The sequence below is a fragment of the Thermobia domestica genome, chromosome 5, assembly GCF_964235325.1.
Source record: "Thermobia domestica chromosome 5, izTheDome1.hap1.1, whole genome shotgun sequence".
Classification (NCBI taxonomy): Eukaryota; Metazoa; Arthropoda; class Insecta; order Zygentoma; family Lepismatidae; genus Thermobia; species Thermobia domestica.
In genome coordinates, this window is record NC_137458.1 from 295475033 (window position 1) to 295488888 (window position 13856).

Consider the following 13856-nt stretch of genomic DNA (forward strand, 5'->3'; position numbering starts at 1 on the left):
ATTGCTTCATTGTTGTCAAATACAAGAACTCTTCCATTTAGTTAGTTATCAGAGTTTTGATATGAAAACTAGTCTTGTCTTTGTTACCAACAAGTTCCTTATTATTGAAGGTGGAAACAAGTTTTGTTTTTTTCAGCTAGTCGCACTGGAATTGCAAACTGATATATTGAGACTGTAAACCTTTTTATAGAATTCAATATCGAGCTTCAGTCTTTCCTTTGCAGGCGTGTTTGCTTTATCTTTCACTAACATAATAGATTATTTAAAGAAGAAAACAGACATGAGATTGTACTTGTAGTGTTTAGGCCTTTCTAAGTACGAGTACTCTTTCCCTCGTTCGTTGTTCATGATGGAATAGCATATTTAAAATCGTGGCTTTTAAGATTTGTACTTTCTGGAGTAAGCAGGGGCGTCAAATTGCCTAAGGCCGGCCCGGGGTTTTCATTTGAAAGGCATATGGCGTGTAGCTAGTCTAGTTCATGAATCCAAATATGTTTGACCAGGTACTACTTATAAATTAATATCTATCAGTCTTGCCTGGTAATTTTGTTATTTCTTATTTTGTATTCTATTCCTTTCAATTGGTTGAATCCTATGCAGTGTACATAAATATTCCAGTTGTAAGCAATGTAAGATAAAGTTGAATGAAAATAAAATGTCCCGTGGACCAGATATTGGGAAATACTGAACTACCTGTATATGATTTCCCTTTCTTCATAGTACTAGGCCAAGCGCCCGCCTGAAATTAAATTGTCATCCCTTGTATTTTATCTATGAAGGAATACATACACAAATACATTTAAATAAAAACAATGCTTGTAATGAAGAGAAACTTTTTATCCATGAACACATACATAATGATGCAGTAATGTCTATGTTTAAAGCAATATATTATACATGGAAAGAAGCTTGGCTTCACAAAAAGTCTGGTTACAGCTTTCTCAGAAAACTATAGTTAACAAAAAAAAACTTAATCTTATAATAGTTAGAAACACTCCATACAATTATTTTATTTGTATTTTATACATATTTGGCACATATTATAATCGGTAAAATCACTAGATTTTCTTTAAACAATATCACAATAATTACAATTTCCATTATATATTATAGCAAGACTTACAATACAAAAACCACACTATGAAATAATTACAAACTATTCATATTTATGTATATAGGAACAAGCAAAGGAGGTTAATTAACATGGGACTGTGCATATAAGCTTATGTTTTTTTGATTGTCATGATACTTAAAAATCATATAATGTAATTACACAAACATTGGTAACTTCTGTTTCAAAAAAGCAAGAAACGCAAAAAGGAAGGAAGAAAAAAACAACACGTACGTACATACATAAATAAATATATACAAGAGCTTGAAAGAGTGCGTGTGGTATGTGCAATTTTACACAAAGAAAAAATATGAGGTTAACTTCTTCAGATGAATATACATTATGACAAGCGTTTCATTTCGTCATATGCTTGATCATTTCATTAAAGAGAGATCACTCTTCATTTTTAATAATAATAATAAATCAAAGTATAGTATAGTACTGGCTTATACTAAAGTAATTTCATTTTCTTTTAAGATGTCAATATTATCTGGCAGGTCACATTCTTTTAAAAATAAAAATAAAAATTAGCGAGCATGGCTCTTGCAGAAAGGACGGCCTCCTTTGGCATAGAAGCTTTGGCCCTCCAAATTTTTCTTGCACATCTGAAATTTAAAAAAAAAAAGTCATATCAAGTTAGCGTTACTTCCAGTATATTCATTAAACGATACGAAATTTAAGTTAATTTGGCAACACTGCTTAAAATTATGTAATTCTAGAACTTCTTGTAACTATAGATTCCAAAACCTATTTGTGTAATGTTAGAGAAGCAAAATGGAAACAACAATAGTTTTTAAAATTTTCATAAATACGTCATGTTAACCAGTACAGCAATCTTTTTTTTTCTCTCTCTCTCTTCACATATTCAGAACGGTTTGAAATTTTAAAAATTCGTGTAAATGCCATTATAATCGTTACTTACGTAATTGGATGTAGTTTTTATCTAATCTATGTTTCAAAATAAAGCGTTTTAAAAGCAGCCAAATTTTTAATCCTTTGTAACTGTGTATCTAAAAACCAAACTCCTAGCGCAGCAGCCCTCATGGGACTAAGGCCTGACAACCGGCTTATGGCACTTATGATTTTCGGGGTGATGTGTAGTCAGCATATCGGCTCCCCTCGCCGTTAGTGCTGGTTTTCAACACCAGAGTTCGTTACTTCTTTTAAGCAGCTCCCCATCTGTCCTCACGACGCTGCGTGAACAGTGCAATGCCAACGCCATCTGGTGAGTACGAATAATCACCGATCTTTCCTGTGATTCAGCCGGTACTGCTTGACTTTGCTGTTCTTACGAGAAGCGGTATTCCAGTGCAGGAAGGTAATTGGCAGAACTTTCAATCTATTTCTTCGAAACATATCATGCTCACAGTATTCGATACTAAGATACTTTCCGAATGGGCATTGCCTCGTCCGTCTCACTTAAGTTGTTATTGTTGTAGAGATCTCCAGAATTTGGGTGTTTCTTATACTGTAGCGTCCTAAGTTGGAATAGTAAATGTGTAGCATGTGACGTAGTGCCATTTAAACTTTATGTTGGATTAGTGGGCTGCGAATATCCATGGTAGAACACTTACCTCTGGTGCCTGGGATTCCTGGTTCGACCTCAGCTCGCTTCAAGTGAAGGGCCGTGGTGGCTCAGAGGTAGAGCGTTCAACTCTGGCGCGTGGGGCCCCTGGACAGATTCCCGCTCATGCCAAGTGAACTTTGTGATGAACAAACACCGTGTGCATGGGTTTCTTGGGGTTCTCCCGTTTCCTCCCACTTTCTTCATTCTACCATTTCACTAATTTATTATCATCACCGTCTTCTTTTCCCTCTCACGGCATAACCGTGGAACGTAAAACTGAAATATTTGATTTCATTTCATTTTCGCTTCAAGTGGTCTTGATGGTGGACGAAAACAGTGTGTGTGGGTTTTCACGCAGTTTTTCCCCATTTTTTTCATTCCACCATTTCGTTCGTTATCATCATCATAGTCTCAGCCTCAGTGCATAATCGTGAATCGTTAAGCTCATAAAGAAAGAAATATTGGATTCGCAACACTGTTAATCTGGTAGTATTGCAGATTATATCTAATAATTTGCCCTGTCGATATTTGCATTGCACGAAGTTCCGCATTTTATGTATTAGCCACAAAAGAATTTCAAGATAAGTAGTCTATATCTTAACATTTTTATCTATTTATTTTTTTATTATTTCCCTTCAGCAGAGTTACATCTTGTTACACAAAATGTACACAAACTGCTATTGCAACGATAATTCACTTTTGAACCGAGAAAAAAATAAAATAAATAATAATAATTTATGAAAAATTAAGTAAAAAATATCTGGTCATTTTAAGAATGTGAGACCTTTCTTTGTCCCTGTATAATCCTGAAGTTTTATCCACAATAATAACAATAATGGAAAAAAGTCAAGGCACCCTTTTATATCCGAAGATAATGTACTTACTGTGCAATTGAAACACTGGCTGTGGTAATTGTTATTAAGAGCTTCAACCCAGCGATCACCAGCTTCGATCGGGAAGCCGCAGGCAAAGCATTTGGTTGTAAACAACTCATTCCAATCTAGTACAAAATAATGAATTGTTTCAATAAGTAATGAAAACAACGAAAAAAAAATAAGCAAACATTTTTTTTTAAAGTAAACCATAATAATATCTAAAAGAAATTAGCCTGTCACTTTCTATGTTGTACATTGTAGAGATTGTCATTGATAGTGAAGCTGCAAATAAATATCGGGCATAAGAAAAACCGTAATACACACTGTTTAAATAACCATTCAAGGTCGCCTTTCAAAAGAAAGAAAAGAAACAGTTGAGAATGCTCCTACAGCATTGTCAGAACGAATTTAAAAAGAATTATTTTTTCTTTTTAACTTCTACAGGCTTTATACTAATTGTTCTATGTACTTTATTATTATACTCATTAAACAATTCTTGTAATATACATATCCATTTACATTTTTTTTTTTTTTTTTTTTTTTTTTGAGTGCTCAATTTTTTCCACATGTTTCGTTTAGAGATTCTGTCAAAACTTCTACCGTATGTCCTTTTATGAAGACATGCTCAAAATTGAAAAATTTGCAAAATGTCATCTCTATGACTTACGGTTCACGAGATATTGCTTCTTAAATCTCCCGAAATTAGACTTTTTTTTTGGGGGGGGGGGGGGCAGTATTTGGGGAACGGTGGCCAGTTGGTGTTTGGTACCAAAATGTTCACTATCTCTTAGGTATTGATCAAGATCAATATCTCTCTCTAACTTATGGTTCCCGAAATATGGCTCCTTAAAATTATCGAAATTCGAACGTTTTTGGACAATATCTAGGGAACGGTAAAAGTGACGCGAGAAATTCCATCACTTTCTCAGATAGTTTTTGATGTTCTATCGAAACGAGGGCTCAAAATTGAAAAATTCGCAAACACACAACACACACACAGAAAGGGAGAAAGAAAGAAAAAAAGAAAGAAAGAAGAAAAAAGTATTCAGTAACGAAGTTTCTAAGTTCGTTGAAAATCAAGTGAAGAATGATTTTTATTACCACTATTCGTATTTCACTTGTATTAAAATATTCTGTGAATGTTACATTGACTTCTAGGATGACAGACTTGATTTTTGGGAATGAATGTATTTATATTTACACTTTATTCGCGTACGCCACTCATTTTAATCACGAACATAATCTCGAACATAAATTTAAGTAGTAATTATTCATTGTTTAAAATCCTCAACTAATATACAAGAACAATTAGAATTTTTATGTTTTAAAATTATGCTATCAAATTCTACATTTTCAGGTTCTATCGGCCCAAATAACCTTTGGAGGTGACAACCATGGATCTACTAGGACACTATTCTGTGTGCGCTTTATGGTTTTATAAGAACATAAATTTAAAGTCTTACCAGCTTCGCAATAAGGTAGACCATCCTCCAAGAAGAATGGGTTGTTTCCGAATAGTTTGCCACAATAAGAGCAAGCGAAACACTCGGGATGAAAGTGCTTGCCAATAGCGTTCAAGCAATCCTGTAAAAAAAAAAAAATAATAATAATAATAAATAATAATAATAATAATAATAATAATAATAATAATAATAATAATAATAATAATAATAATAATAATAATAATTAATCATAATATTATCTGTAACAAAGTAAGGAATGACTGAGTCATTTGTATTTTACGTTCTTTGTCAGCAACTAAGATATATAGAACGGCCTATAGGTTAAACTGGGATCTATACCGATGTTCGATGCTCTCACCGGGAATCGAACCCAAGATCTTGTGCACAAGGTGCAAAGGCACATGCTGTAATCACTAGAGTAGTAAAATACAAGCAATGTTGTGTAAAATCAAAATATATGTTAAGTAGCAGTGTCGCGTGTACAGTACGTGAAGGAGTTTGGGCTATATGGCGTGATATTTTCTAAATATAGAAACCGGAAGTGGTCGTAGATTTCTATCAATCCTAGTTTTACTTCAGAGCGACAGATGGAGCTGAAATAGATTCTCGGGATGCTTAATCGATTGCAGAAAATCTCTTGTTTGCTATCTATTACTATTTCCGCTCTATAATGATCAACGTTAAAACCGGAAATAGTTTATTGCTACGTTTGGTGGATGAATCACCTTTATCAACAATATATTCAAGGTTTCTCAATTATGTGTAAAGATTAAAGAATAAAAGCATACTGAAGCGAGAGATCCGATCATGTGTTCCTGTCAGTCATTTGAAATGTTATCAGATCTCTCTAGTATATTTTTTTCTTTTCTTTTCTCTCCGTACCGTTGATGAGCAGTTTGAGTCTTGAAAGCTAAGTGGAATGAAATTTTTAGTTAAAATAATGGAGACAGATGCTAAATGCAAGTGAATTCTTAGAATTATAACGTGAGATAAAAAGATATCATTTATAACTCATCTCCATGTTTATATATTATGAATAATATGCAATATTTCAAAGCCTGACCGGACTTCATCTTCTGGCAGCAAATGACTTCAAACTTTACATGTTTTTATTTTTATTATATTTTGTGTCCGATTAAAATCCTTAGAAACTTATTTCTTCTGTCAAACTTACAAAAACTTACAAACTTCAGACATGTGTAATTTTCCCTATTGGAAAAAAAAAAAAAAAAAAAAAAAAAAAACTCAAACCCCAAAGTTGATGCTCCACAACTTGAACACCAAAAGCCTACACACCATAATATTTCACATGTATGTGTTAAGTAGGTCAAGGTCTATTAGCATGCTAAGTTTGATTCTAATCACGTGAGTTCGGTTGAATTCGTACAATATACGAAGCCTGTCGGAAAAGTGCCCAACCATGGTCCCGTTAAACCAATATAGTCATTTTTTTTTTTTTTTTTTTTTTTTTTGTCTTAATCCCCTTGGAATTAGTTCCCTCCTGCTACCGCACACTGCTCGAAACAGCCCTGGAAACCCTCATCGGGAAGTGCTACGAAAGTAACCGTCGCGTGCACTAGTTGTTCTTTCAGGGTTGGGCTAGTTTCTTCCTGACGAGGCTATATCCGGAGAGTAGAAGAGCCTGGCGAACTATCGGAATGTTGTGCTATGCCAAAGACAATCTCATGAACCGCCTGAATCAAATCATTATCCTGGTGCAATCTTCCGGGTTTTGAATTCCACAATTCTGGTCATTTCAAACAAAAAGCGTCACAAACTAAAGAGCAGTCCTATGTCTCTGTATGTCCTCCCTCTACGTACTCATGATGCACATTGCCGCGTCAATCGAAGAACATCAACACTGCTTTAATTTTCCTACGCATCTGGGGAACATTTATTTTAGACTCGCCCCGAGATCACACAAGAACACCCAACATGAACACTTCCCCACAACAACAGACGTTATCTACAGGCTAAAGAAATCATGGAGCCCTCTTCCATGACGTAAAATCAGACCAGCCTGTGTTATATAGTTCTCCCAAAAGCATAAAAGGTCGGATATTTTTCCGACAGGTTTTGAACACTGATTTTTCAGGGAAAATCAACGAAAGACGAAAATTAACATAAGTGAGAGATTTGAAGTTCCCAGTCAACTAGCTTGTAAGTACAGATATTAATTTGTATGTGACTCGTAATAGTACCCCCCCCCCAAAAAAAAATGTAATAGTAGATAAAAAGACATACCAAGACAAAACAAAACAAGAACAAAAAAAGGATGTTTCTCTGTATCAGGGCCAAGAGCATGGAACGCACTGTCTAAAACAAAGACCAGCAGTCACTATAACGCCTTTAAAAGCGTTAAGAACTTACTTGATTAGTGATCAGAGATTATCCTCTAGCACTCATATGTACAATTTGGTGTGACACTAAAACCATATGTTTTACTTTCTTCTTCTTCTTTCATCTTCTTGTAAGTATAATGAATTCTGTATTCCACTTGCTTGAAATCTATAGCAGATTAGGTTATTTTTAATTAATTGTTTGAAACTTTTATTTACTTTTGTACCTTTTATAAAAGTTATTTTTGACGTGATTAATTGATCTTAGAAGTTATTATTTTATTATTAATACTTTTTGTTTTACTTTTTTTTCTCCCTTGATGACAAAGTTAGGTATTAAAAACAGCCGTAGCTGCATCTTGCCCGCTTTAATAAAAACATTTAAATTTGAATTTCTTAGTTTTAAGAGCACCTAAATCATTGTAATTTGAATTATGTTGGACATACATGAATGAAACTACAAACTAATTTCAATAACGGGTTTTGTACATAAAAGTTGTTTGTGCTTTGAGGAATATAGTTATTTATGTAAGTACACCTAAAACTAATAATGTGCGTTTATAAAGGTAACTAGCTTGGAACATCAAACTGTAAGTATAATTTTTTTAGTCGAACCCGGGATCCTATGCACCAAAGGTGCGCCCGCTTGCCACTAGAGCAGCGGGGAAAGTGTGTATTCTATAGTTCTTGACATTAATTTTCTCTCAAGCTGGTAACTTTTTCGTAAGTTTGACAGAAGATATACATGTCTGAGGATTTTCAAGGAATACAAAGGAAACAAAAAATGGATTTAAAATAAAAATTCAATTATTTACTGCCAAAAGATGAAGTCCAATTAGACTTTCAAATATTACAAATAACTATTTATAAAATATGTCCATAATGAATATAAAGGTGACTGTTATACAGGGTTAGCATAAATGATTCATTCATTTTGAAAATGTTATATTTTCAAAAGTATTACATGTACACACATGAAAGATATATTAAAAGAACCACAAACTCATTTGGTGACACGACACACATCCAAACGACACTCGAGCTCTTTCCATACATATTGTATCACAGTCCTGTCAACTGTCTGCACTGCAGCACTCATTCTTTGAGCTCGACTAAAGATTGCGGTAGTGGGGATACGTAGACAAGTTCTTTAACGTACTCCCACAGGAAGAAGTCACAGGGCGTTAAATCAGGAGATCTGGAAGGCCAGGGGAACAAAGCTAGTCATTCTCACCAATACGCCCAATCCAGCGATGGAGAAGTTCATTGTTTAGGTAGTCACGAACTGGAATGCGTTAATGAGGGAGTGCCCCATGTTGTTGGCGTATTGGCCTTGTTTACGTACCCTCACTACCGCAATCCTTAGTCGAGCTCAAAGAACGCATCAGTGCTGTAGTGCAGACAATTGACAGGGCTATGCTACAAAATGTATGGAATGAGCTCGAGCATCATCTGGACGTGTGTCGTATCACCAAAGGGGCATATATTGGACATCTGTAGAGGGTGTATAAACTTGTTGATTTTGTGGTTCTTTTCATATACCTTTCATTGTGCACGTGTAATACTTCTGAAAATATAGCCTTTTCAAAATGAATGAATCTTTTATGCTAACCCCGTACATAAGAGGTCCTTACGTTCTTCAAGTATTCATTGGTACAATGTTGTCCCTATAAAAACTCATGACTTAGGATTGAATTAGGAATCTCTTGCACAAATGTGAGCGTTTTACCACTGAGCCATTAAGTCTCTCTTTTTTTTCTAACCAGTCATTACCTAGTTTTATATATTATTTCAATAATTATACATACCTCCTTAATCTTCTTCCTGCACTTGTCGCATGTTGGTGCAAGATATTGCTCGAAGCAATATTCACAATACAGGTCACCTTTCTCTTCAACAAAGCCAATGTCTTGCAGCTGACGGCGACACTGAGCATTCACGCAGATGAAATGGTCAGGGCACCAAGTCTTACCCAGGGCAGTAATAAACGGACCCCTTCACAATGGAAATTAAAAATGTGCACTTGTATTAAAAACACAGAAATAGGAAATTTAAGACACTCCTTATCATTACTTTTATTGTGTCGTTAAGAAGAGTACATTTGTTCATATTCTATATGCAAATAAAGTATTTCAAAAGGTTTTTTTGATGAATATGAAAAAAAAAAAGTGGGAAATCTCTAAGTCATTTTTTCTTAAAACCATAATTATGTCTCCCAAGAAAAATGTATTTAACATAAAGTCAAAGTTCTTCATTTCAACTAAACAAAATTAATTTTGACTAACTGTTACATAATTTCAAAACTTATTTCTGTACAAAATTAAGTGTTAATTGTAACGACCTATTTGCTTTTTTGTATGCAAAGTGCAAAAGAAAATAACATTTTGTTCAAATTTATAGTAGCAAAAATATTTAAAAAAACATTTGAAAATAAGAAACAATAATCAGAGGATACTAAAAAAAAACTCTAATTTTTGGAAAACATGCTAAAGATTTCAAAGTTCTAATTTAAATCTCTGATTACACAAATTATTATTATCAACAAGATTTTGCAAACATTTCAAGGGAATTGTGTCGACTAAACAACGAAAACTCTTACAAAAATAGTTTGTATTATACGAAAAACTAAACTAGAGAGAACATTTTGTAGAACTGTACATTACATAACATGTTAAATAGTCTACAGTTAAATATCTACTCATATAGATAAGCACTAAAAATTAGCAAATCACAAATAACACACAGGTAGCAGAACAAGTGCAAGCTAATAGCAAATGACTCATGCAACAACATTAACCTTACCGAGGCATGTAACAGCACTTTGAAACTTCTTTAATCACGAGTTGGCTTCATCTTTTATTGAAAACACTAACATTTTAGAAAAAAAAAAGATTTATTATTATTAACGCTTCTGTAAAATGATCATCTAGGGAAATATGGGAATAAAGGTGCTGACATCATCATCATCTGAAAGTGGCGAAATGATGTAAGTATGGAACCTTGCTTTCAGCATATCGTGGACCACCACATGGGCATATCTCGAATGGAAGCATTCTTTTACCCATTTTTGTTAAACTGAAAAAATTGTTGGTAATATAAAAGTTCCTTAAAATTCTACAATAGTAAGTGAATTCGTGATTGAAATTCTACAATAGTAAGTGAATTCGTGATTGAAATTCTACCGTAGTAAGTGAATTTGTCATTGAAATTCTACAATAGTAAGTAAATTCGTGATTGTAATTCTACAGTAGTAAGTGAATTTGTCATTGAAATTCTACAGTAGTAAGTGAATTTGTCATTGAAATTCTACAGTAGTAAGGGAATTTTTCATTGAAATTCTACAATAGTAAGTAAATTCGTGATTGTAATTCTACAGTAGTAAGTGAATTTGTCATTGAAATTCTACAGTAGTAAGGGAATTTTTCATTGAAATTCTACAATAGTAAGTTAATTTGTTATGGAAATTTTACAGTAGTAATTGAATTTGTCATTGAAATTCTACAATAGTAAGTGAATTTTTCATTGAAATTCTACAATAGTAAGTGAATTCGTGATTGAAATTCTACAATAGTAAATGAATTCGTGATTGAAATTCTACAATAGTAAGTGAATTCGTGATTGAAATTCTACCGTAGTAAGTGAATTTGTCATTAAAATTCTACCGTAAGTAAATTTTTCATTGAAATTCTACAATAGTAAGTGAATTTTTCATTGAAATTCTACAATAGTAAGTGAATTCGTGATTGAAATTCTACCGTAGTAAGTGAATTTGTCATTGAAATTCTACAATAGTAAGTAAATTCGTGATTGTAATTCTACAGTAGTAAGTGAATTTGTCATTGAAATTCTACAGTAGTAAGGGAATTTTTCATTGAAATTCTACAACAGTAAGAGAATTTGTCGTTAGTTATTTCCAGACCATAGACACTACTCAGTTATGTATTGTGCTGATACGTAAGGTTGTTATAGTTTTATTTATGAATATTTTTTTCATTCCATCGTAGTGCTCCAAAGGCTAGCCAGTAAATCTCGCCCGGAAATTGAACACAGGTCAACGCGAGAGAAAAGTAAAAATTTATTTTAGAGGATATTTACTAAAAATAAACAAGTGAAACAAAATAAAGTTTTCTGGAATTTTCTGCTATGAAGAATCCATTATTCAGCTTCTGTAAATGGACACTGTTATTGTAACGCTAAGTCAAATAAAACAGACTGGTAGGCCTCACTTGCCCAAAATTTTTATGCTATCGTCCGCAATCACGAGATATTTTCATAGAGTTGTATGGAGAAAAAAAAACCTGAAAACATGAATTTCTTTTGAAAATATCCCAATTTTGAGGAGATGAGGAAACAAGTTGCCCCTTCGTACAATCTATAAGATGTTGTAGCCATGTCTAATATTTGACGTTGATCAACCAGCTAGAAAGGTCTTCCAAATACATGAACTTTGTATAATTCCTTTCATTTGAAAGTTTCATAGAAACGAAGATATAATCTTCAATTATACATATTTGTGATTTACACCCTCCATTCCAAAAGAAACCGAACTTTTGAAAACAAATAGTACCACTAGTGCCATCTGTTGTAATATTTTACCGGTAGATGGCGTAGTCACTCATTGACAACTGGTATAAATGTCATGACATTTGGATGCACGGCAACAAAGTTATTGCGTTTCAACTGTCAGTGTGTTGTGTACATCGGTCGGAAAATGAGTTTCAAACGAGCTGCAATTGAGTTTTGTGTTAAACTGGGTAAAACTTTTAGTGAAACGCACCAAATGCTACAAAATGCATATGGTGATGAGTGTCTATCCCGTACGCAAGTTTACGAGTGGTTCAGGCGATTCAAATCGGGTAGAGAGACGCTGGATGATGACGAAAGATCAAGCTGTCCCAGAACCGGATTATCGGAAGAAAACATCGGAAAAGTGCGTGAATTCATCAAACATAACAAAAAATCGTCGGTGAAAGTTATTGAAATGGAATTAGGCATTCCTCAAACAACCGCATACCGCATTTTGACCGAAGTTTTGGGCCTTAAGAAGGTTAATTCGCGGTTTGTACCACACAAACTCACCGAAGACCAAAAAGTTGATCGAATTGCGCATTGCAAAGACATCGTTAAAAGTGCTCGGCAGAATCGAAACTTCTTGAAATCGATTGTAACTGGTGACGAGACGTGGTGTTTTGAATATGAGCCCGAAACAAAGCGGCAAAGTGCTGAATGGAGAGCGCCGGATGAAGGAACACCCAAAAAAAGTCGCTTGGTGAAGTCAAAAGTTAAGGTGATGCTGATTTGTTTTTACGATTCAAAAGGAATTATCCACAAAGAATTTGTTCAGCCCGGCCAGACAGTCACTGGAGAGTTTTACTTGGACGTCATGAAACGTTTGCTGGCAAGAATTCGTCGTATTCGTCCTGAATATCGCGAAATCGGCAGTTGGACTCTTTTGGACGATAATGCACCATCACATCGTTCGCGACTTGTAACTGAATTTTTGGTCAAAAATCACATTCGGTTGCATCATCCGCCCTATTCACCAGATCTCGCTCCGTGCGATTTCTATCTGTTCCCGAAACTGCATTTGGCGATGAAAGGAAAGTGGCACGCATCGATTGATGAAATTGAGAAGGCGACGACCGCCGTCCTAAAGACCATTCCAATATAGGACATGGAGAAGTCGTTTGACAACTTGTTGGAGCGTGCAAATATGTGTATCGATGCAGAAGGGGAATACATTGATTAATAAAAATGATTTGTTCCAAAATGTACATTGCTTTTTTGTTTTTTTAAAACGTTCGGTTTCTTTTGGAATGGAGGGTGTATTTCGATTACAGGTATTGAAAATGAACTCTCAAACACATTTCTCTTTTTTCCTGGAATCGGGTCCCTGAGAAATTATTAATTATTTATTCTTTGACTACCTTTACTTCAATTTTTAATGTAAAATAAAATACTTCAACAAACTTACTCCCTTTCTCTAAGTGATGAATGTTTGCCAACAAGTACCCCATATTAATTGAACGTCCGTTGTTCGCACGGGAAAATAGGATTATGGGAAAATTTGGGAAGTATACATAAACCCCTCCTTCTCCTCTTTAATTTGCGTATTTCAATAGAAATGTGAAGGAGCAATCTCAACTCGACCCAAATTTAAAAAAAATCATTTCAAATCGTGATGTCGTTATTCTTTAAGAAACGTAAGCCAGATCAGCTTTAAGAAAGGCGTTAAAAGTCGGAGGAAATAGGGACGTCATACTTGGACGTGTCAATTTGAATTTGGTTAATAATATTCTAAAATACTATTTGATCACTGAAAGAAAAAAAAAAAAAAAAAAAAAACCAAATCTATGGACCTTGAAACCCGAAGAATCAATACCGCATTCACAAAAGCTCTCCATTAACTTTTGTCCTTTGCCAACCGGACAAGAAAATTATCAGATGAGAAAATAGTGAATTATTTGTAGAATAGTCGACTGTTGTATTAAGATCCGATTC

The 13856-nt window shown here is 34.2% G+C and overlaps 1 protein-coding gene across 21 annotated transcripts in view; it reads right to left on the reverse strand.

Moving 5' to 3' along the window:
* Window positions 1-816: 816 nt before the first annotated feature.
* The window catches only part of Zasp52 (Z band alternatively spliced PDZ-motif protein 52), a 246443-nt gene continuing 233403 nt past the window's right edge, over window positions 817-13856 (reverse strand). For all 21 annotated transcript variants that reach the window (XM_081760307.1, XM_081760308.1, XM_081760305.1 and 18 more), the window contains 4 exons: window positions 9164-9350; window positions 5017-5137; window positions 3563-3678; window positions 817-1716 (listed from right to left, as the gene is read on the reverse strand). In XM_081760307.1, coding sequence (XP_081616433.1) covers window positions 1639-1716; window positions 3563-3678; window positions 5017-5137; window positions 9164-9350 — 502 coding nt within the window. In that variant the 3' untranslated portion in view covers window positions 817-1638. The remainder of the gene's footprint in view (window positions 1717-3562; window positions 3679-5016; window positions 5138-9163; window positions 9351-13856) is intronic.